General features: G+C 48.8%; 1 protein-coding gene across 12 annotated transcripts in view; it reads right to left on the reverse strand.

Annotated features, from left to right (window-relative positions):
- Positions 1-25,279, reverse strand: part of LOC140715821 (uncharacterized) — a 207,158-nt gene that overhangs the window by 71,448 nt on the left and 110,431 nt on the right. For all 12 annotated transcript variants that reach the window (XM_073028226.1, XM_073028235.1, XM_073028234.1 and 9 more), the window contains 3 exons: positions 16,446-16,581; positions 11,856-11,970; positions 11,268-11,452 (listed from right to left, as the gene is read on the reverse strand). In XM_073028226.1, the coding sequence (XP_072884327.1) occupies positions 11,268-11,452; positions 11,856-11,970; positions 16,446-16,555 (410 nt within the window). In that variant the 5' untranslated portion in view covers positions 16,556-16,581. The remainder of the gene's footprint in view (positions 1-11,267; positions 11,453-11,855; positions 11,971-16,445; positions 16,582-25,279) is intronic.

Genomic DNA, 25,279 nt, shown 5'->3' on the forward strand with positions numbered 1-25,279 from the left:
ACTATCCCCACTGACGTTAATCCAGCTCTCTCACACCGTCCCTCAGTAACCCCTCTCCCACAGAGCCTTGTGTCACTGGCTGTATCCCCACTGACGTTAATCCAGCTCTCTCACACCGTCCCTCAGTAACCCTTCTCCCACAGAGCCTTGTGTCACTGACTATCCCCACTGACGTTAATCCAGCTCTCTCACACCGTCCCTCAGGAACCCCTCTCCCACAGAGCCTTGTGTCACTGACTATCCCCACTGACGTTAATCCAGCTCTCTCACACCGTCCCTCAGTAACCCCTCTCCCACAGAGCCTTGTGTCACTGACTATCCCCACTGACGTTAATCCAGCTCTCTCACACCGTCCCTCAGTAACCCCTCTCCCACAGAGCCTTGTGTCACTGGCTGTATCCCCACTGACGTTAATCCAGCTCTCTCACACCGTCCCTCAGTAACCCCTCTCCCACAGAGCCTTGTGTCACTGACTATCCCCACTGACGTTAATCCAGCTCTCTCACACCATCCCTCAGTAACCCTTCTCCCACAGAGCCTTGTGTCACTGACTATCCCCACTGACGTTAATCGAGCTCTCTCACACCGTCCCTCAGTAACCCTTCTCCCACAGAGCCTTGTGTCAGTGACTATCCCCACTGACGTTAATCCAGCTCTCTCACACCGTCCCTCAGTAACCCCTCTCCCACAGAGCCTTGTGTCAGTGACTATCCCCACTGACGTTAATCCAGCTCTCTCACACCGTCCCTCAGTAACCCCTCTCCCACAGAGCCTTGTGTCAGTGACTATCCCCACTGACGCTAATCCAGCTCTCTCACACCGTCCCTCAGTAACCCCTCTCCCACAGAGCCTTGTGTCACTGGCTGTATCCCCACTGACGTTAATCCAGCTCTCTCACACCGTCACTCAGTAACCCTTCTCCTACAGAGCCTTGTGTCACTGACTATCCCCACTGACGTTAATCCAGCTCTCTCACACCGTCCCTCAGTAACCCCTCTCCCACAGAGCCTTGTGTCACTGACTATCCCCACTGACGTTAATCCAGCTCTCTCACACCGTCCCTCAGTAACCCTTCTCCCACAGAGCCTTGTGTCACTGACTATCCCCACTGACGTTAATCCAGCTCTCTCACACCGTCCCTCAGTAACCCTTCTCCCACAGAGCCTTGTGACACTGACTATCCCCACTGACGTTAATCCAGCTCTCTCACACCGTCCCTCAGTAACCCCTCTCCCACAGAGCCTTGTGTCACTGACTGCAGCACTTTGTTTTAGACATGACAAAGCAGGAGGGACTCAAAGAGGAGGGGTGGTGTTACTAGTCATGGAAAATGTCACAGCACTCTGTCAGGACAGAGTGGAGGACTCGACTAGTGAAGTCTTCTCGGTGGAACTGAGAAGAAAGGTATGACCACACTAATGAGGCTATACTACAGACCGCCCTAGGGACTTAGAGGAACAAACTTGTAAAGTGATCGTAGACTGTCACAAGGAACATAAAGTTTTTATTGCAAGTGATTTTAACTTTCCACATCTTGAATCCCATATTGTAAAAGGACTAGATGGGATGGAGTTTGTCAGACGTGTTCAGGAAAGCTTCCCTCATCATACGTAGATGTCCCAAGGAGAAAGCTTGTGATTCTGTATCTACTATTAGGGAACAAGACAGGGCAGGTGACAGAAGTTTGTGTAGGGGAACACTTTGAATCTAGTGATCACAATGCCATTAGTTTCAAAGTAAATAAGCAAAGAGACAGGTCTAGTCCATGGGTTGAGATTCTAAATTGGAGAAAGGCCAATTTTGATGGTATCAGAAATGATCTGACATGTGTGGATTGGGACAGGCTGTTTTCTGGCAAAAGTGCACTTGGAAAATGGGAGGACTTCAAAACGAAATTCTGAGAGAACAAAGCTTGTATGTGCCTGTCAGAAAAAAAGGTAAAGATAACAAGTGTAGGGAAGCACAAACAAGACAAAATCTGTAGATGCTGGAAACCGGAGCAACACACACAAAATGCTGGAGGGACTCAGCAGCATCTGTGGAAAAAAGTACAGTCGATGTTTCGGGCCGAGACCCTTCGGGTGTAGGGCATCTTCACTTTCAAGAAATACTGAGGGTCTGATTAAGAAAAATAAGAAGTTCATAGCAGATGTAAGTAGAAACAAATGAGGTGCTTATGGAGTACAAAAAATGCCAGAGAACACTTCAGAAAGAAAGCAGGAAAGCTAAAAGAAGGCACAAAATTGCTTTGGCAGACAAGTTGAAGGCGAATCCTAAGGGATCCTACAAGCATGTTAAGGATTGCTAGGGACAAAACTGGTCCTCTGGGAGACCAGAATAGTAATCGATGTGTGGAGCCAAAACAGATGGGGGAGATCTTAAATGCACTCTGTGCATCTGAATTTACTTGGGACATGGATACAGAGTCTATAGCAGTGATGGAAAGTGGTACCAACTTTATGGACCCTGTACAGATGCCGGCTGGTGGCTGGTGGTCCCGAGTTCGAATCCGGTCAGCTCCCGTTAAAAAAAAACTCACCCCGGCAGAAAGCAATGGTAAACCATTGCTGTAACTTGCCTAGTAAGCGATTTCCCAATACGTCAGACGGCGTGAAAGGAAATTGTCTGCTACCCTGAGGCAAATCAGGGTGGATAAATCCCCAGGGCCTGACAAAGTGTTCTCTCGGACCCTACAGGAAACAAGTGCTGAAATTGCCGGGCAGAGATATTTAAATCATCCTTAGTGACAGGAGAGGTATTCGAGGATTGTAAGACAGCCAATGTTATTTTGCTGTTTGAGAAAAGGAAATCAGGGAATTACAGACCGTTGAGTCTGACAGCAGTTGTGGGGAAGTTATTGGAAGGTGGTCTAAGGGATCAGATATACAAGTATTTGGATAGACATGGACTGATTAAGAATGGTCAGCATGGCTTCATGCATGGTAGATCAAGTCTAACCAATCTTATAAAGTTTTTCAAGGAAGTTACCAGGAAAGTGGATGAAGGCAAGGCAGTAGATGTTGTTTCACATGGACTTTAGCAAGGCATTTGACAAGGTTCTACATGGGAGGCTGGTCGAGAAGAGTTCCGTTGCCTGGCATTCAGGATGAGGTAGTAAATTGGATTAGACATTTGCTTTGTTGGAGAAGCCAAAGAGTGGTAGTAGAGTATGCCGCAGGGATCGGTGCTGGGTCCTTTATTATCTGTCATCTATCTCAATGGTCCAGATGATAATGTGGCTAACTGGAACAGCCAATTTACAGATGATACCATGATTGGGGGTGTAGTGTACAATGAGGAAGGCTATCGTGGCTTGCAGAGGGATCTGCATCAGCTGGGAAAATGGGCTGAAAAATGTCACAGGGAATTTCATGCAGACAAGAGCGAGGTTTTGCACTTCAGTAGGACCAACCAGGGTAGGTCTTACACAGTGAACGGTAGGACACTAAGGAGTGTGGTAGAACAAAGAGATCTGGGAAAACAGGTACATGACAGTTGCAAGAAAAAGTTTGAGAACCCTTTGCAATTACCTTGTTTTCTGCATTAATTACTCAAAAAATAGGATCTGATCTTCATCTAACTCACAATAATAGATAAACACAATCTACCTAAACTTATCTGGATGGTGTGAATGTGTGACCATTACTGTACAATATAACGTTAATTTCTGCACTACCATCTTATCAATGTGAACCTGTAAATATTGTTAATCTTGTCATTTTTGACTTGTACATCTTATTTTTAGGTATCTTATTTTTTATGCTTTCTTTTTTCTCTTATATTTGTATGTCTGTGTACTTGTCATGTTACTGTGACACTGTAACTTCCTTTGGAATCAAGTATCAAGTATCTATCCATCTAATAATGCACTGTAGTGATGTGCTACACACAGCGCTGAAATAACGACACGCAGTCGGTAAGTCGTTTCGAGACTAGTTTATTCAAACTTCGCGGCGCTGGCATTTAAATCCCTAGCGCCCGCCCTCTCCGGACGGAAATGACATCAGAGGTGCATCACCAAAGTCTCCCTCTGCGTGCTGGCTATTTGTGAGCCGGTTCGCCTGCGCAGAAAGTGGGTCGCCACATAACCCACCACCCTCCCCACCCCACAGAACCGGCAATACACCCCCCAATGTCCACAGTCTGGATCAACCTCTGTTTGGGAGGTCTGCCTCTGCGCCGCGGTGCCTGAACCTCGACCGGCTGTGCCAAGTCCACATGGGCTGGTTTGAGTCGGTCCACCGTGAAAACCTCCTCTCTCCCCCCAATGTCCAGAACGTACGTGGACCCGTTGTTGTTGATCACCCTGAACTGCCCCTCGTACGGCCACTGTAGCGGCGCCTGGTGTCCGCCCCTTCGTACAAACACAAACTTACAGTTTTGCAGTTCTTTGGGTACATGGGTTGGGGTCAGTCCGTGCTGTGAAGTTGGTATGGGGGCCAGGTTACCGAGCCTTTCACGTAGCCTGTCCAGGACAGCTGCGGGATCTTCCTCTTGCCCCCTTGAGGCTAGTATGAACTCTCCCGGGACGGCCAGGGGTGCGCCATACACCAACTCAGCCGACGAGGCGTGCAGATCCTCTTTGGGCGCTGTACGACTTCCAAGCAGGACCCAGGGAAGCTCGTCCACCCAGTTAGGTCCTCTCAGGCGGGCCATGAGAGCTGACTTCAAGTGACGGTGGAAGCGTTCCACCAGTCCGTTCGACTGTGGGTGGTAGGCAGTAGTGTGGTGCAGCTGCGTTCCCAGCAGGCTGGCCACAGCCGACCACAGGCTGGAGGTGAAATGGGCGCCTCTGTCAGAGATAATGTGGGCCGGTACCCCAAGTGTGCTACCCAGGTTGCAATCAGTGCTCGGGCGCAGGAATCGGCAGATGTATAGGTGAGTGGGACCGCCTCTGGCCACCTCATGAACCGATCTACCATAGTTAGGAGGTACCGTGTTCCTCGGGACACTGGTAGGGAGCACACGACATCCACATGAATGTGGTCGAGCCTCCGGTGGGTGGGTTCAAACTGCTGCGGCGGGGCTTTAGTGTGCCGCTGCACCTTGGCTGTTTGGCACTGCACGCACGTTCTGGCCCATTCACTGACCTGCTTGCGAAGTCCATGCCACGCGAACTTGCTGGAGACCAGCCGGACGGTTGTCCTGATAGATGGGTGCGCCAAACCGTGTATGGAGTCGAAAATTCGCCACATCCAGGCTGCCGGAACAATAGGACGAGGTTGGCCGATAGCCACATCGCACAGGAGGGTCCTCTCACCTGGGCCTACGAGAAAGTCCTGCAGCTGCAAACCTGAGACTGCGATCCTGTAGCTGGGCATCTCGTCGTCTGCCTCCTGTGTCTCCGCCAGTGCTGCATAGTCCACCCCCAGGGACAGGGCCTGGATAGCTGGTCTGGAGAGTGCGTCCGCCACGACGTTGTCCTTTCCCGAGACATGCTGGATGTCCGTCGTGTACTCAGAGATGTAGGACAGATGTCGCTGCTGGCGAGCCGACCAGGGATCGGACACCTTCGTGAACGCGATGGTCAAAGGTTTGTGGTCCGTGAACGCGGTGAACGGCCTGGCTTCTAAGAAGTACCTGAAATACCAGATTGCCAGATACAGTGCCAACAGCTCCCAGTCGAAAGCACTGTACTTGAGTTCGGGTGGTCGTAGGTGCTTGCTGAAGAACGCCAAGGGTTGCCAGCGCCCCTCGATGAGCTGCTCCAGCACCCCACCGACTGCTGTGTCGGATGCGTCCACCGTGAGGGCGGTCAGAACGTCCGTTCTGGGGTGCACCAGCATTGCGGCATCTGCCAAGGCTTCCTTGGCTTTAACGAAAGTGGCCGCAGCCTCCTCGTCTCAAGTAATGTCCTTGCCTTTACCCGACATCAGGGTGTACAAAGGACGCATGATACGGGCTGCTGAGGGGAGGAAACGGTGGTAGAAGTTCACCATACCAATGAACTCCTGCAGGCCTTTGACCGTGTTGGGCCGGGCAAAGTGGCCGATCGCGTCTACCTTGGCGGGCAGAGGTGTTGCCCCGTCTTTGGTAATCCTGTGGCCCAGGAAGTCGATGGTATCGAGACCGAACTGGCATTTGGCCGGGTTGATCGTGGCCGAAATCACTCAGGCGGGAGTAGAGCTGGCGGAGGTGGGACAGATGCTCCTGACGACTACTGCTGGCTATAAGGATGTCGTCCAAATAGATGAATGCAAAGTCCAGGTCGCGTCCCACCGCATCCATTAGCCGCTGGAATGTCTGTGCGGCATTCTTCAGGCCGAACGGCATTCGGAAGAACTCGAACAGGCCCAACAGGGTGATGAGTGCTGTTCTGGGGATGTCTTCAGGGTGCACCGGGATTTGATGGTATCCCTGGACAAGGTCTACTTTGGAAAAGACTCTTGCCCTGTGCAGGTTTGCTGCAAAGTCCCGTATGTGCGGCACGGGGTAGCGGTCTGGAGTTGTAGCCTCATTCAATCTGCGGTAGTCGCCGCATGGTCTCCAACCCCTGGCTGCTTTGGGCACCATGTGCAGGGGGGAGGCCCATGGGCTGTCGGACCTCCATACGATCCCCAATTCCTCCATCCTCTTGAACTCCTCCTTCGCCAAGCGGAGCTTTTCCGGGGAGCCTTCGTGCGCGGGCATGGAGGGGTGGTCCCTGGGTCAGAATGTGGTGCTGTACCCTGTGTCTGGGCATGGCTGCCGTGAACTGCGGTGCCAGAATCGATGGAAAGTCTGCCAGGATTCTGGTGAATTTGTTGTCCAACAGTGTGATGGAGTCCAGGTGTGGGGCCGGCAACTTGGCTTCACCCAGGGAGAATGTCTGGAAAGTCTCGGCATGTACCAGTCTTTTCCCTTGCAAGTCGACCAGCAGGCTGTGAGCTCGCAAGAAGTCCGCCCCCAGGACTGGTTGGGCCACAGTGGCCAGTGTGAAGTCCCACGTGACTGCTGCACTGTGCGGGTGCCGTAGGTCCGTATTGTGCTGCCGTTTGCGGCCCTTAGGGTGGGTCCTGGCTTCCTGTTGCGGGTGTCGTACCCCGTCGGGGGCAAAACACTGATCTCCGCTCCGGTGTCGACCAAGAAGCAGCATCCCGACAGTTTGTCCCAGACGTACAAGAGGCTGTCCTGGTGGCCTGCCGCCATAGTCATTAGCAGCAGCTGGCCCTGACCCTTGCAGGGCGGGCGACAACGGCGGGCTTTTGTGCCCCACCGCTGGTGGTAGAAACACCACTGTTCACTGTCCTCCTCACTCCTGCCTCTGTGTTGTGTGCGCTCCCTTGCCGGACCTGGTCTAGTCTGCTGTTGGGCACGTGGCTTGGTAACCTGACCGACGGACGCCACGCTCTCCCTCTTGGCTTTCCACAGCACGTCTGCCCGGGCCGCCACCTTCCAGGGGTCGCTGAAATCTGCGTCGGCCAGCAGCAGATGTATGTCCTCAGGCAGTTGCTCCAGGAACGCTTGCTCGAACATGAGGCAGGACTTGTGTCTGTCAGCCAGGGACAGCATCTTGTTCATCAATGCTGATGGCATGTCTCCCAAACCATCCAGGTGAAGCAGGCGGGCACCTCGCTCACGCCGTGAGAGGCCAAAAGTCCCAATGAGCAGCGCTTTGAATGCTTCATATTTGCCTTCTTCCAGGGGCGACTGTATGAAATCTGCAACCTGGACGGCCGTCTCCTGGTCAAGGGTGCTCACCACGTGGTAGTAACGTGTGGAATCAGAGGATATCTGCCGAATCTGGAACTGGGCTTCTGCTTGGCTAAACCACACGCGTGGTCGCAGCTTCCAAACAGTCGGCAGTTTGAGCGAAACTGCGTGAACAAATGAAGAGTCAGTCATCTTTGGTCCAAATCCCGTTTGGACCACCGAGGTCACCAATGTAGCGATGTGCTACACACAGCGCTGAAATAACGACACGCAGTCGGTAAGTCGTTTCGAGACTAGTTTATTCAAACTTCACGGTGCTGGTATTTAAATCCCTAGCGCCCTCTCTCTCCGGGCGGAAATGACATCGGAGGTGCATTACCAAAGTCTCCCCCCGCGCGCGCTGGCTATTTGTGAGCCGGTTCGCCTGCACAGAAAGTGGGTCGCCACAGCACAAACAATTACCGTAGATTCCGGACTACAGAGCGCACCTGATTTTAAGCCGCTGGCACTAATTTTAGAAATAAAATCATTTTTTTAAATGTAAAGGCCGCACCGGATTTTAGGCCGCACCGGATTTTCGGCCGCAGGTGTCCCACGTTGTAATATGAGATATTTACACAGAAAGATATTACACGTGAGGATTTTTTTAAACTTTTAATTAAATCCATATGGTAACAAAAACAAATACATATTGCAAATGCTTTTTTTCGAACCGTGCCCGTACGCGGCTACTTTTAAATATACGTTGCGTATACTTCTTTACTGAACAACATTCCAATATCTCCTAACGACTGGTAAAAAATATATATACTGCAGCCTACCAGGAAAAGTTATTGATACCTTTAACTTAAAAGCAGAGTTCGCTCAGATCCAAAGCCGCTCGCGTAATCCGCTCCCCCCCTCCTTTCCGTTTCATCGCAAACGGCATTTAAAAGCAGAGTTCGCTCGGATCCAAAGCCGCTCGCGTAATCCGCTCCCCCCTCCTTTCCGTTTCATCGCAAACGGCATTTAAAAGCAGATTTCGCTCGGATCCAAAGCCGCTCGCGTAATCCGCTCCCCCCTCCTTTCCGTTTCATCGCAAACGGCATTTTCCCACAAGACGCCGCGAAACCGGGTGTGACGTCATAGCATCCCGCGATGTAGTACAGAAAACAAATATAGTTTAAACTAAGTAGGGTAGGTAGCACAATGCTTCGAGTGTTTTCCATGTTGATGAGGGTGAGTACAAATGACTGATTTACAATAATTTAATTGTGAAAGTGCGCTTGATTTATCGTACAATTTCATTGGACCTCTGTGAACTACTCATCAATTTTATTGGTCTACTGTTACGAGGCAAAATGTTTACGAGGCGGCATGAAAAAAACCATGCATTAGCCGCTTCGGATTATTGGCCGCAAAGTTCAAAGCTGTTCAAAATGTGGGAAAAAAGTAGCGGCTTAAAATCCGGAATCTACGGTATACTTTTCATGTCTTTATTAAAAGTATTTGTTTAATCATTCACAGTCCAGGCTGGAAAAAGTATGTAAACCGTTGTATTGAATAACTGGTAGAACCTCCTTTAGCAGCAATAACCTCCACCAAACGTTTCCTGGAGCTGCTGGTCAGACTTGCACAACAGCAAGGAGGAATAGACCATTCCTCCATGTTTCAGTTCATCATTATTTCTTGAATACCTTTCATGAACAGCCCTCTTCAGGTCATGCCACAGCATCTCAGTTGGGTTAAGGTCTGGACTCTGAGTTGACTATTCCAAAACACAAATCTTTTATTTTTAAATTGTTGACTGATTTACTCGAGTTAGATCATTGTCTTATTGCATCATCCAGCTTCAGGTGAAGGGCTGCCACCCTGACTTTCTCCAGTAAAATATCTTGATATAATTTTGAAATTATTGCTCCTTCAATGATTGCAAGCTGTCCAGGCCCTGAGGCAGCAAAGCAGCCCCGAACCATGATGCTCCTTCCACCATGCTTCACAGTTGGGATGAGGTTTTGGTGTTGGTGTGCAGTGCCCTTTTTCCTCAAAACAGAGCAGTGTGCATTTTGGCCAAAAGGTTCAAATTTTGTCTCATCTGTCCACAGAACGTTGTCCCAGAAGAGTTGTGGAACATCCAGGTGGTCTTTTTTAAACTTGAGAGGTGCTGCAATATTTGTTTTGGAGAGCTGTAGTTCCTTCCATGAACACCATTCTTGTCCAGTGTTTTTCTTATAGTGGACTTATGAACAGAGACTTTAGTAAGAACTAGAGATTTCTGCAGGTCTTTTGCTGTTACCCTTCGGTTCTTTTTCAACTCCTTCAGCATTGCATTTTGTGCTCTTGATGTGATCCTTGCAGGACGCCCACTCTGAGGGACAGTAGCAACACTACCGTTTCCTCCATCTGTAGACAATTTCTCTTACTGTGGACTGATGAACACCCAGAAATGCTTTAGAAATGCTTTTGTAGCCTCTACAATTCTTCTAAGGTCCTCTGAAAGTTGTTTTGACTAAGGTATGGTGCACATAGACAGATCTTGAGAAGAGTAGGCTCTATCAGTAACCTAACTTCATGTGTCTTTTTTATTGAGCAGGGCACCTCTACAACCCACACCTCCAATCTTATCCCTTTGAATGAAGGCATTACACCAGAGGTTCACATATGTTTTTAAACTTAGACTGTGATTGTTTAAATAGTGTACTTAGTTTTGAAGAGAAGTACAAATGTTTGTGTGCTTTTAGTTCAGGCAGATTCTGTTTGTCTATTATCCTGACTTAGATAAAGATCAGACTACATTTTATGAGTAATTAATGCAGAAAACCAGGTAGTTGCAAAGGTTTCACAAACTTTTTCTTGCAAGTGTAATCTGTTGGAAGTGGTGAATAGTTTTTGGCATATTGGCTTTCATAAATCAATGTACTGAGTACAGGAGATGGAAAGTTGTATGAGATGTTGGTGAGGCCTCATTTGGTGTATTGCAGTTTTTGTCACTTACCTATTGGGAAGATTTAAACAAGGTTGAAAGAGTGCAGAAAAGATTTGCCGTGTCTGAGTTATAAGGAAAGATTGAATAGGTTAGGACTGCATTCCTTAAAACGCAGGAGATTGAAGGGGATTTGATAGAGGTATACAAAATTATGAGGGGTATAGATAGGGTAAATACAATCAGGCTTTTTCCGCTGAGGTTGGGTGGAACTACAACCAGAGGTCTTGGGTTTTAAGGGTGAACAGTGACAAGCTTAAGGGGAACATGAGAGGAAACTTCTTCACTCAGAGGGTCATAAGAGTGTGGAATGAGCTGCCAGCACATGTGGTGCATGCGAACTCCATTTCAACATTTAAGAAAAGTTTGGATAGGTACATGGATGGTTGGGGTATGAAAGGCTATGGTCCCGTGCAGAATGTTGGGAGTAGGCAGCTTAAATGTTTTTTGGCATGGACTGAATGGGCCGAAGGGCCTGTTTCTGTGCTGTACCTCTCTAGAAAAAAGATTGATGTTATTCCAGCTCCCTCACACCTCTGGAATCCCTCCCAGTGCCCTGTGTCACTGACTGTATCCCGACTGACGTTTATCCAGCTCCCTCACACAATCCCTCTGTGACCCCTCTCCCGCAGTCCCCTGTGTCACTGATATGCCCTTCGGCCTGTGTACTCACACGATCAGCGAGTCCTGGGGGTCCGCGGCTAATCCCTCCGCCTCACTGGCCTTTTCTGGTTTGGGCTGAGCTGGGCTCGGGGTAGGGGGAGCCTTGGCCTTCTTCTTCGGGGTCTGGCAACGCTCCCTCTGCTCCTCCTTAACCTCGCACGAGGAGGTGCTCTGGCGTTTCACCGACCTCCTGACCTGAGGTTGGAGAGGTAGAGTCATCATGGGGCACTGTGTGTCAGGATAGGGAGGGAGTGGCAAGTCAGGGAGGGCAGCAAGGAGCATGGGGGTGGCACGGAGGGAGGGTTATTGAGGAGCCGAATGAGGGGCAGTGAGCAGGAAAGGCATCAAGGAGGGTGGGGTGTGAGGAGGAAGTGGGCGGCGAGGTAGGACGAATGATGAGGCGGGAGAGGTAGTGAAGGAGTGGGGCAACGAGCGAGGAGGCAGTAAGGAGGGAGCGCCATGCTACAGGAGGAGCGGAGGGGAGGGAACAGTGCGGGTGTGGCGGTGAGAAGAGAAAGTTGCACTATGGGAGGGGCAGCAGGGCTGGGAAGAACGCAGACGCAGACAGCACCCTTCCCTTTCTTCCTCCCCCCCTCACCTTTGCATCTGGAGGCAGGATGATTCCCTTCTTGAAGTCAAAATAGGTGAGGTCTAGGGCGTCTCCAAAGTACTTGACCAACTCTACCTTGCTGCGGAATCGCTCTGCTGTGGGACTGAATAGGACAAGACAGCTTTACACTAGCCCTCCACAACAGCAAGATAAGCCCTGACCAGCTCTGCCTGGTTACCAGCACTAACCACTTCCACCTCCTCATCCTTCCAAGGGTTTACCAGCTTCACAACTTTGCTAACCCCAACAACATCATTAATCATATCCAATACACCATTGTTATCCCTATTCCCAATTACAATAACCTCTCCCTCAATGTCAGTGAAAGAGCTACTCACTGGCTTCTGGAAAGGGGGTGCTGCACATACATGTATGCATCAATGGTTGAGAGGGGTGAGAACTTCAAACTTCACTAGTAGCCTATCCTGGTCCAACCACATAAACGACATAACCAAGAAAGCTCACCAACACCTCTACTTCCTCAGGAGGCTCAAGAGATTTGGCAAATCCCCATGAACCCTCTCCAAATTTTACAGATGCACCACAGGAAACAGCCTATCTGTATGTTCAGTATTACAGCCTGGTATTGGCAACTACCTTGCAAGTGACTGGACGAAATCGCAGAGAGTTGTGTATCGTCATCAAATATTCCCAATGAACCTTTGTCAACCATTTCCAAAGCCGTGTGGTCAACCGTTCCTGATGTCCCACTGTCCCACCATCAACTGTTCCCAATGTCACTCGTCAACCATTTTCATGGCCCCATCGTCAACTGTTCTCGATGACCTGTCATCAAACATTCCCAATGCACTGTTGTCAACCATTCCAAATGTATCTTTGTCAACCATTCCCAATGACACTACCTCAACCATTCCGAATGTCGCTACATAACCATTCCCTATTTACCATCATTAACAGTTCCCAATGTCCTATCATCAATCTTCCCAATGTCAGTAAATCAACCATTCCCAATGTACATAAGGAACCATTCAACCATTCCTAATGTCACTATGTGAACTGTTCCCTATGTCGTGACATCACATTCCCAATGTCATTACATCAACCATTCCCAATGTACCAGTGTCAAGCATTCCCAACGTACCATAGTCAAGTGTTCCCATTATCCTATCGTCAACCATTCCTAATGTCACGTCAATTTTTCCCAATGTCGCTACGTCAACTGTTCCGTATTTACCTTCATCAAACATTCTGTCATTTTGCCAATGTTTCCCTATTTACCTTTGTCAGCCGTTCCCAAAATCACGTCAACCGTTCCCAATGTACCGTCATCAACCATTCACAATGTTGCTATATCAACTGCTCCTGATGACAGGGTCTCGTTGTCAGTCATTCCTGATGACACATCATCAACCATTCCCAACAATGCAGCGTTGTCAACCATTCCTAATGTCCTGTCATTCACCCATTCCCAATGTCGCTACGTCAACCATTCTCAATTACCTCATCTTCAACTGTTCCTGATGCAATATCGCAAACGTTCCCAATGACCCTTCGTCAACCATTCCCATTGTCGCTATGTCAAGCAACCCCAATGTACCGTCATCACCCATTCTTAAGTTTCTGTCATTCACCCATTCCCAATGTTGCTATATCAACCATTCCCAATATCACATTGATCGTTCCCTGTTAAATTTTGTCAACCATTCCCAATGTCACGATATCAACTGTTCCCTACTTTGCTTTCATCAACCATTCCCAATATCGCTACATCAACCATTCTCAATGTTGCTACGTCAACCATCTCCTATTTACTGTGGTCCACTGCTCCTAATGTACTATTCCCAATGCATCATCTTCAACCATTCCCAATGACCTGTCATCAATTGTTCCAAATGTCGCTCATCAACCATCTCCGATGTACTGTCATCAACTATTCCTAATGTCTCATTGTCATCCATTCCCAATTACCCATCATCAACCATTCCCAATGTTGCAACCTTATCCGTTCTCTATTTACTGTCTTCAAACGTTCCAAATGTACCATTGTCAATCATTTCTAATGCAGTTGTCAACCATTCCAAATGTCATTCATCAACCGTTCCCAATGTCATCTGTCAACCAATTCTAATTTCCAGTCACCAATGCATTCCCAATGCACTGCTGTCAACTATACCCAATGTATCATTATCAACCATTCCTAATGCAGTGTTGTCAACTTTTCCCAATGACCCACTGTCAATTGTTCCTAATGTCTCTCATTGAACACCCCCAATGTACCATCGTCAACAATTCCCAATGTTCCACTGTCACCTGTTCCAAATTTTGCTCGTCAACCAATCCAATATCCAGTCGTCAACCACTCCCAATGTTCCAAATGTCACTTATCAATTATTCCCCATGTCACATTGTCAACTATTCCCAATATCCTGTCATCAACTGTTCCCAATGATGCCATGCCAAACAGTCCCTATTTACCATCAACAGTTCCCTAAATTGCTTCGACAACCATTTTCAATGTCGCTACGTCAACCATCCCCAATGTACTGTTGTCGACCATTCCATGCCCCATCGTCAACCGTTCCCGATATCGCTATGTCAATCATTCCCAATGTTGCTACATCAGCCATTCCCTATTTACCGTAGTCAACTGTTCCCAATGTACCACTGTCAACCATTCTCAATGCAATGCCTTCAAACATTCCCAATGTACCATTGTCCGCCATCCCCAATATCCCACTGTCACCTCTTCCAAATGTCGCTCATCAACCATCACCAATGTCCTATTGTCAACCATTCCCAATATCCTATCATCAACTAATCTCAATGTATCGCTGTCAACAGTTCCCAATATCCCGTTGTCAACCGTTCCCAATGTAACTATGTCAACCATTCCTAATGTTGCCACGTTAACCATTCCCAATGTCACGTCAACCAGTCCCACTGTCACTACATCAACTGATCCCTATTTACAGTAGTCAACCATTCCCAATGTCGCTCATCAACCATTCCCAATGCAGTATCATGAAACATTCCTAATGACCCGTCATCAATTGTTCTCAATGTCGTTCGTCAACCACCCCCAATATACCGTTGTCAACCATTCTCAATGTCCCACTGTCACCCATTCCAAATATCCCATCAACAACCACTCCCAATGTACCATTGTCAATGGTTCCCAATGTCCTATTATCAACCATTTCCAATGTCCCACTGTCACCTATTCCAAATTTCATTCATCAACCATTCCAATGTCCCATTGTCAACCATTCCAAATATCCTGTCATCAACTATTCCCAATGTACGGTTGTCAATGGTTCCCAATGTCCTGACATCAACCATTCCCAATGTCACAACCTCAGTCAACCATCCTCTATTTACTGTCCTCAACCGTTCCCAATATACCTTTGTCAATCATTCCTAATATCTAATCGTCAACCATTCCCAATGTCCAGTCGTCAACCATTCCCAATGTTGCTATGTCAACCGTACCTATTTACCATCAACAGTTCCCAATGTCATTTCATCAACCGTTCCCCATTTACCTTCATCAACCATTCCCAATGTCACTATACAACCATTCCCTATGTACCGTTGTCAACTGTTCCCAATGTCCTGTCAACCATTCTCAATGTTGCAATATCAACCATTCCCTATTTACCATAGTCAACTGTTCCCGAAGTACCATAGTTAACCACTCCTAATGCAATGTCTTCAACCATTCCCAATGTCCTATCGTCAACCATTTCAAATATCAGAAGGTAAACCATTCCCAATGACCCCATCGTCAACTGTTCCTGAAGCAATGTTGCCAATCATTCTCAATGTCCTGTCATCAATCATTCCCAATGACCCAAAAGCAACTATTCCCAATGTCCCCATCGTCAAACATTTCTAATGACCCATTGCCAACCGTTCCCAATGTCACTATGTGAGCCATTCCGTCCCATCGTCAACCATTCCCAATGCCCCGTCATCAACCATTCTGATGCTCCATTGTCAACCATTCCCAATGTTGTGTCGTCAACCATTCCCAATGTACATTCATCAACCAATCCTCATACACCATCATTTACCATTCCCAATGTATCATTGTCAGCCATTCCCGATGCACCATCATTAACCAACCCTGATGTCCTACCATCAACTGTTCCCAATGCACCATTGTCACCCATTTCCAATGTTCCATCATCAACCATTCCCAATGTGCTGTCGTCAACCATTCCCAATGTCTCGTTATTAACCATGCCCAATGTCCCATCATCAACTATTTCTAATGTCCCGTCATCATCCATTCCCAATGTCCCATCATCAACCATTCCCAATGTCTCATCATCAACCATTCCCAATGTCGCTCCCTACCACCTCTCCATTCCAAGTAGGTTCTGTATTCCAGAATGTAGCAGCATCACCCTTCTGTTCTGTCCTGATCCACATCCCTAAACGGTCAGCCCTCGCACACCTGCTCCATCCCAACACACGGAATGTCTCAGCCCCCCACATCGTTCCATCCCAACAACCGCATCCTGGAATGTCTCAGCCCACCCACTCACTGCTCCATCCCAGAAAGTTTCAGCATACCCCCCACCACCCACATCCGAGAATGCCAATGCCTCTCACCTCAAGTAATAGGTGTCTGACTTGCCTATGGTGGCGCCGGAGCGGCGGAACACCTCACGGCGCTTCCAGCCCACCGGCAGCACCGGGCAGTCCTCCCAGTCCTCTGACATCCTCCACTCATCCACTCTGGTCCACACTGCGGTGAGAAAGGGAAAAAGAGGAGGGGGGGAGGGGATGAGAGGGAAAGAAGGGAGGAGAGAGGAGGGGGAGATGTGCAGAGGAGAGAGTGAGATGGGGCAGAATGAGGGAGGAGGGAGAGCAGTGGGAAGGTGGAAGAGAGAGGAGGGGAAGAAAGAGAGTGGAAACGGGGAAAGAAGTAGAAGAGGTGGAGACAGGGAGAAAGGGGAAAGAGGGAAATAGGTGGTGGGGAGAGAAGGGAGAGATAGGAGTAAGTACAGAGGAGGGAAGAGGGTAGGAGAGGAGGATGGGGAGAGAAGAGGGGGACATTGATAGGAGGAGAGATGAAGGAGAGAGACAAGGGAGAGTGAGGAAGGGGAGAGAGTAGAGGGGAAGAGAAAAAGTGGGAAAGAATGGGAGTGTGAGAGGAAGAGAGAGAAGGGGTGAAAGGGGAGAGTATGAAAGGGGGTTGTGGGGAGTGAGATCAGGGAGGTTGGGGGTAGGGTAGGGAAAAGAGATAGATTATTGAACGGGAATGACCTGATTCTTCAGTTTAATCAGTTCTCAATCAGTACTGGTACAGGTTCTCCTGGCGGAGGGGAAGAAGCTGCTCCTGACACGTTGAGCGTGCACCTCCTGTACTTCCTCCCTGATGGTAATAATGAAAAGAGGGCATATATATCCTTTATGCTGAGGGATCTTCAAGATAGGCGCTGCCTTCTTGTGGCGCCGCCTTTTGAAGTTGCCCTCAATCCTATGGAGTGAAGTGGACAGTTAACATCAATCCTTTGATCCTTCATCGATCCAGATTTGCAGTTACAAATTACCAGAATCATAATCAGGTTTAATATCTCTGGACTGGGTCATGAACTTTGTTATTTTGCAGCCGCAGGACGTTGATAAATGGAGAGGGTGCAGGAACAATTCACTAGGACGTTACCGGGAGTGGAGGGTTTGAGTTGTAAGGAGAGACGGGACTGGCTGGGACTTATTAAGAACCCCTCCCGCCCCCTTCACTAGGCAGAGGATACAAAAGCTTGAAAGCACGTACCTCCAGCCTCGAGGACAGCTTTTACGCCTCTGTTATAAGACTATTGTATAAAAAGACAGACTCTCCAATTCACATTCTATCTCGCTGTGGCCCCTACATCTTGTCTGCCTGAACTGCAAATTCTCTGCAACTGCTATATTTAAAAAAAAAATTCACTTCCCCTTCCCTATTCCCTACTCTGGCCTCTTAACCCTTCTCCTCACCTGCCTATCGCCACCCCCCGGTTTCCCTCCTCCTTCCCTTTCTCCTATGGTCCACTCTCCTTTCCTATCAGATTCCTTCCTCTCCAGCCTTTTACCTTTCTCACACCACCTGGCTTCACCTTTTACCTTCTAGCTATCCTCCTTTCCCCTCCCCCCCCAACCTTTTTATTCTGGCATCTTCCCCTTTCCTTTCCGGTCCTGAAGAAGGGTCTCGGCCCTAAATAATTAGCTTTAATTGTCACGTGTATATCAGAACTTTCAAGCATGACCAAAATACTTTATTTGCGTCAATGACCCACACGGTCCGACGTTTGTGCTGGGGGTGGAAGCCCACAAGTGCCACCACACTTCCAGCACCAACTAAGCATGCTCACAATTCACTTACCCTAACTGGTACGTCTTTGGAATGTGGGAGGAAACCAGAGCACCCGGAGGAAACCCACACATCATGGGGAGAATGTACAAACCCCTTACAGACAGCGGTTGGAAGCAAACCCTGATTGGTGGTTGCTGGCGGTGTAAAATGATTGGCGGTACCAGCGATTCCAGTTCAATTCCCTCTGCTGCCTGTAAGGAGTTTGCATGCTCTCCCCATGAGCATGTGGGAGAGCACGGGCCGCTCGGTTGATGGTAGGGGTTAAAGTTAAAAGTCTGTCCTGAGCCTTTAGGCTCATCAGGCCAGTGCTTATGCTGGTTTCTGTGGCGTGAAATGACTAAGAGTACGAGACTCCGCCCGGATAGGACGCCAGTCTATCGCGAGGTTAACCCCCAGCAGTTTGCCGGTACCCATTTTCAGCTGGGTGGACTGAAGCAATGTGTGCCTTAAGTGCCTTGCTCAAGGACACAACACGCTGCCTCAGCTGGGGCTCAAACTCACGACCTTCAGATCGCTAGTCGAACGCCTTTACCACTTGGCCACATGCCCATGCAGGGGTTCATGGCATAAAAATGATTGGGAACCCCTGGCTTAGAGGGATGCAGACAAAGGGGGCGGGCTCGGGGGGGGGGGGGGGGGGGGAATACAATTGGCTCGGACGTGTCGCGCCAAATGGCCTGCATCCGCGTTCTGTATGTAACTCCATGCACGGCAGTCTGAGTGAAGTCACTGGTTGTCAGCTCCTTCAGAGATACAGCAGAGGGCAGAGCCATTGTCTGAGGCTGCTGGAGACCTGGGTTCATGTTGGACCTCTGCCACTGTACGAGTGCTTGTGTGTGTACGAGTACGTGTGTCTGTGAGAGAGAGAGAGAGAGAGTGAGTGGCTGGGAGTGTTGCTGGGATTGTCATGGGAGAAGGGGTAATAAGGGATTGTGGTAAAGAGGTGACCAATGGTGGGTGTGGACTGGAAGGGTGCTGTATGACACTCACTGAAACCTGTATCTCCTGGTCACAACCTTCTCTCTGCTGCAGGAAGCTACTCCTTCCTGTTCGCCTGCATAGTAACACTCTGTTCTCTCAAACGGACTTCCCTATTGCTCTGAAGCCTGGGGAGGTCTCTCTCTCTCTCTCTGCCCTCCCTGTCGATCAAACTCTCTAGGAGGGAGTCAGGACCTTCCTGAACTGTGACCCCAGACTGCTCCGGTAACTATTGTGTCCACTGGGTGTACGTTCATGATCTTATGCAGCTGTAGCCCATCCACTTCAAGGTTTGTGTGTCCAGAGCACACCACTGTTGTAACGTGTGGTTATTTGATTTACTGTCTCCTTCCCGTCAGCTTGAACCAGTCTGGCCATTCTCCTCCGACCTCTCTCATTAACAAGGCATTTTCACCCACAGAACTGCCACTCACTGTTTTTCTTTCGTTTCTCGGACCATTCCCTGTAAACTCTGGAGACTGTTGTGCACGAAAAACCCAGGAGATCAGCAGTTCCTGAGATACCCAAACCACCCAGTCTGGCACCGACAATCACTGGCCAGAGTGTCTTTGATCACATTGCTTCCCCAGTCTGATGTTTGGTCTGAACAACAACTGAACCTCTTGACCATGTCTGCATGCTTTTCTGCATCGAGTTGCTGCCACATGATTGGCTGGTTCAATATTTGTGTTATCAAGCAGTGTTAATGAAGTTGGCACTGAGTGCAGAGCAGTACCCAGTGTTGAGAGTCGGGGGGGGGGGGGGCAGTGGAAGCAGGCTGTTGCCTAGAGAGCTGAGGCCACATATTAAACTTTGGCAGACAGAGGGGTCTTGAGGTCCACTGACTCCCAGAAAACAGCAATGCAAGTACAGGGGGCGGGGGTGAAGAGGGTGTCCAGCACTCTTGCCTTCCTCGGTTAGGGTACTGAGTGGAAATGGGAAGTCACCATGCAAAACTTGTTACACATTGGTTGGGAGTACAGTGTGCCCATTACAGGAAGGGTGTGGAGCCTGTGCGGAGGGTGCAGAAGAGGTTGACCAGGATGCTGCCTGGATTAGAGAGAGTGAATGATAAGGAGAGACTGGACAAACTTGTGCTGTTTTATCTCAAGTAATAAAGGCTGCAGAAAGACCAGACAGAAGCTTATAAAATTATTAAAGGTGTAGATTGAGTAGGTATAATCTTTATTCATATATTGAGATGCTGTGTAGAATAGGCCCTCCCAGCCCATCGAGCCTCATCACCTAGTAACCCCGATTTAACGCTAGCCTAATCGCGGGACAATTTACAATGACCGATTAACCTACCAAATGGTATGTCTTTGGACTGTCGGAGGAAACCCACGCGGTCACTGGGAGAATGTACAGACTTTCTCCACTCTATGTCAAAATGTCAAATACTAGAGGGTGCACATTTAAAGTGAAAGAAAGGGGGAAAGTTTAAAGGAAATACATGGGGACATTGCAGCATAGAAACAGGCCCTTCGGCCCATCAAGTTCATGCTAAACTAATATTCTGTCTGGTCCCATAGACCCACACCCAGCCTCCATACCCCACCTATGCAGGGAACAGAGGGGATCCACATCACGTGAAAGCGTGAGAGAGTTAGTTTAATTCGGTATCGTGTCCAATGCAGACATGGCAGTCTGGCGCAGTACTGATCTACGTTGTAAAGTTTGCTCCCTCAGGGGCACAGACTGAAACTCTGATGTTAATGTGCACCCAGGAGCGAAGAACAAGTTGCTATAAGAAGCCAGCAGGCCAAGCAGCATCTGTGGGGGCAGAGGGGTGACATTGCAGATGCTGCCCAACCACGACTATTCCAGCTGCTTGTTCATGTGCTCCGAGTTCCAGTCTCACTCGATGGGCTGAATGGCCTAATTCTGCTCCTGTGTCTTATGGTCTTGTATCCCAGGACTTCTCTACCCATAGAGGAGAACATTCTGACTGGCTGCATTATAGCCTGCTGTAATTCAATTCAAAGGCTCACAAGGGGCTACAGAGGCAGAGGGACTCAGCCAGTCTCGTCCCGAGTGTAGCTCTCCCCACCACTGAAGGACTTCTACAGGTGGCGATGCCTCAGAAAAGCAACACCCACCTTTAGGGACACAAACCATTCCTCTTGTCGATGCTATCAGTAGGCAGGAGGTAAAGCAATGTCCAAAGATTTCTTCCTCCCCACCACCATCGAGCAGGAGGTACTGGAGCCTGAACGCCTACACCTCACGGCCCAACGACAGCTTCCTCCCCACCACCATCAAGCAGGAGGTACTGGAGCCTGAACGCCTACACCTCACGGCCCAACGACAGCTTCCTCCCCACCACCATCGAGCAGGAGGTACTGGAGCCTGAACGCCTACACCTCACAGCCCAACGACAGCTTCCTCCCCACCACCATCAGGTTCCTGAACCTGCCTTAAAGTTACAGATCATTGCCTCAACTATATTTCCCTCCATTTGTACCAACAATTGATTTTGTTTACCATGTCGTGTAAATTGCGTATAATGTTAATTATGTAATTTGAATTTTAACGCAATGTGCTGCTGTCATACAAAGCTAATTTCACGGTATCTATCCCTCCCCCAGGGATGTGTGCCCATGACAGTAGCTAGGGAGGTGAAGACGAACTCAGCTCCCGTTGACTGAGGGAGCAATGTGGCTGCCTGCAGTGGAAGAGTTAAACTCCAGCGCAGAGACACAACAGGCAGCAGAACAGCAGAGAGGGGGGTGCAACAACCCAGTGGGTCCGGCAGTGCCGACAGAGAGGGACAGGCGATGCTTCAGGGTGAGTCATCGATATAATGCCTTCACAGCTTGCTCTCTCACTCCCCCCTTTCTTCCCCAATGTACCACTCACCCCTCCCCATCTCTCTCACCCTCTCCCCATCTTTCTCCCTCGTCCCTCTCCCCTCCGTCTCATATCTCTTTCCCTCTCCTTCCCCTTTCTCTATTGCCCTCCCTCTCCCCTCTATCTCCCTCCCTCTCTACCCCCTTCTCCCTCCTTCCTTCATTTCCCCGTCTATCTCTCTCCCTCACTCCCTCTCTCTAGCTCTCTTCTCCCCCCCCCCCCCCATTATCTTCCTTTCCCCCTCTCTCAAATTAATTGTGGGCATCAGCACAGCAGTGTAACCTGCATCTACACCTCCCACTGGCTCGGTAACGCAGCAAGCCCGATCAAACACCCCACCCACCCTAGAGTTTCCCGTCAGTCAGAAAATGCAAAAGCCTGAAAGCATGTACTGGCAGGCTCAAAGGACAGCTTCTACCCCGCTGTTTTAAGACTACAGAGCAATCCCCTGGTGCGACATCGACCTCGCGATCTACCTCGTCGTGGCCTTTCACCTCATTGTCTGCCTGCGGTGCACTCTCTCTGTGGCTGTAACACTTCATTCTGCATTCTGTTATCGTTTTTTTTCCCTTGTCCAACCTTGATGCCCTATTGTAATGAAATGATCTGCATGGATGACATGCAAAATAAAATCTCTCACTGGACCTCGGCACACGTGACAGTGGTAAACCGATTTTACAATCTCGGAGGACCTGTCCCGGGAATAACACATTGACGCGATCACGAAGAACGCACGCCAGCGGCTCTACTTCATTAGGGGATCGAGGAGCTTTGGCATAGACTCAGAATCAGAATCCGGTTGAATATCACCAGCATGTGTTGTGAAAGTTGTACAATGCAATCCATGAAAAAAACTGCGAATTACAGTAAATATATATGTATATTGAACAGTTAAATTAAATAAATAGTGCAAAAAATAGGAAATAAAAAAGTAGTGAGGTACTGTTCATGGGTTCATTGTCCATTCATGGACGGCAGAGGGGAAGAAGCTGTCCCTGAATCGTTGAGTGTGTGCCTTCAGACTTCTGTACCTCCTCCCTGATGGTAGTAATGAGAACAGGACATGACCTGGGTGATGGGGTCCTTAATGATGGAAGTTGTCTTTTTGAGGCATCGCTCCTTGGTACTCTGGTGACTAGGGCCCATGATGAGCTGACTAACTTTACAAATCTCTGCAGCTTACTTCGATCCTGGGCAGTAGCCCCCACCCCAATACCAGTCAGTGATGCAGCCAGTTAGAATGCTCTCCACAGTACATTTGTAGAAGTTTGCAAGTGTTTTAGGTGACATACCAAATCTCCTCAAACTCCTAATAAAATTTAGCTGCTGTTCTGCCTTCTTTATAGTTACATCGATGTGTTGGGTCCAGGTTAGGTCCTCAGCGATACTGACACCCAGGAACTTGTAATTGCTCACTCTCTCCACTTCTGATCCCCCTATGACTCCCTCGTCTTATCTCTTCAATCTGACATATTTCTCCAGGCTTACAGTGGTGACCGGCTGGTCCAGAGACGCCAATGCACAGGATCGCAAGGGGCAGTAGACGGTGGTAGACTCACTAAGAACCCTCAGCTTGTTGGACATGTCCTCTTCTCATGACTACCATCAGGGCCCTGAAGGCTCAATGGTTCAAACTCAACAATACAGCTTCTTCTCTCCCTCCACCATCCAGACTTCTGAACGGTCCAGGAACCCACGGACACTACCTCATAGGCGCTTTTGGCAATTTCTAGTGATGCTGCACACGGTGGCCACTTTATTAGGTACAGCTGCACACCCGCTTGTTAATGCAAATATCTAATCAGCCAATCATGTGGCGGCAACTCAACGCGTAAAAGCATGGAGACTATGGAGAGTCAGCGCGTCACTGGAAACCCTGGCAAACTTCTATAGGTTTGTGGTGGGGTGTGTGCTGACTGGCATGGGCACATCAATGCCCTTGAGCAGAGAATCCAACAAAAGGTAGTGGACTTGGCCCAGTACGTCATGGGTAAAACCCTCCCAACCATTAAGCACATCTACTTGAAAAGCAGCATCCATCATGACCAGAGATCCTCACCACCCAGGCCATGCTCATTTCTCGCTGCTGCCATCATTTCAAATGTACAGGAGGCTTCAGGAGTCACACCACCACGTTCAAGAACAGTTACTACCCCTCAGCCATCAGGCTCTTGAACAAAAGGGGATAGCTACACTCATTTAAGGACAGATGTAATAGTGGCCAAAGGAACTAGGGTAAAGGATGAACTGAAGGAAATTTATATTAGGCAAGAAACGGTGTTGGATAGACTGTTGGGTCTGAAGGCTGATAAGTCCCCGGGACCTGATGGTCTGCATCCCAGGGTACTTAAAGAGGTGGCTCTAGAAATCGTGGACGCATTGGTAATCATTTTCCAATGTTCTATAGATTCAGGAACAGTTCCTGCTAATTGGAGGGTGGCTAATGTTGTCCCACTTTTCAAGAAAGGAGGGAGAGAGAAAACAGGGAATTATAGACTGGTTAGCCTGACGTCAGTGGTGGGAAAGATGCTGGAGTCAATTATAAAAGAGGAAATTACGACACATTTGGATAGCAGTAAAAGGATCAGTCCGAGTCAGCATGGATTTATGAAGGGAAAATCATGCTTGACTAATCTTCTGGAGTTTTTTGAGGATGTAACTATGAAAATGGACAAGGGCGAGCCAGTGGATGTAGTGGACCTGGACTTCCAGAAAGCTTTTGATAAAGTCCCACATAGGAGATTAGCAGGCAAAATTAGGGCACATGGTATTGGGGGCAGAGTACTGACATGGATTGAAAATTGGCTGGCTGACAGGAAACAAAGAGTAGCGATTAACGGGTCCCTTTCGGAATGGCAGGCTGTGACCAGTGGGGTACCACAAGGTTTGGTGCTGGGACCGCAGCTGTTTACAATATACATTAATGATTTAGATGAAGGGATTAAAAGTAACATTAGCAAATTTGCCGATGACACAAAGCTGGGTGGCAGTGTGAAATGTCAGGAGGATGTTATGAGAATGCAGGGTGACTTGGACAGGTTGAGTGAGTGGGCAAATGTATGGCAGATGCAGTTTAATGTGGATAAATGTGAGGTTATCCACTTTGGTGGCAAGAACAGGAAGGCAGATTACTATCTAAATGGAGTCAAGTTAGGAAAAGGGGAAGTACAACGAGATCTAGGTGTTCTTGTACATCAGTCAATGAAAGCAAGCATGCAGGTACAGCAGGCAGTGAAGAAAGCTAATGGCATGCTGGCCT

Source organism: Hemitrygon akajei, chromosome 24, assembly GCF_048418815.1.
Source record: "Hemitrygon akajei chromosome 24, sHemAka1.3, whole genome shotgun sequence".
NCBI lineage: Eukaryota > Metazoa > Chordata > Chondrichthyes > Myliobatiformes > Dasyatidae > Hemitrygon > Hemitrygon akajei.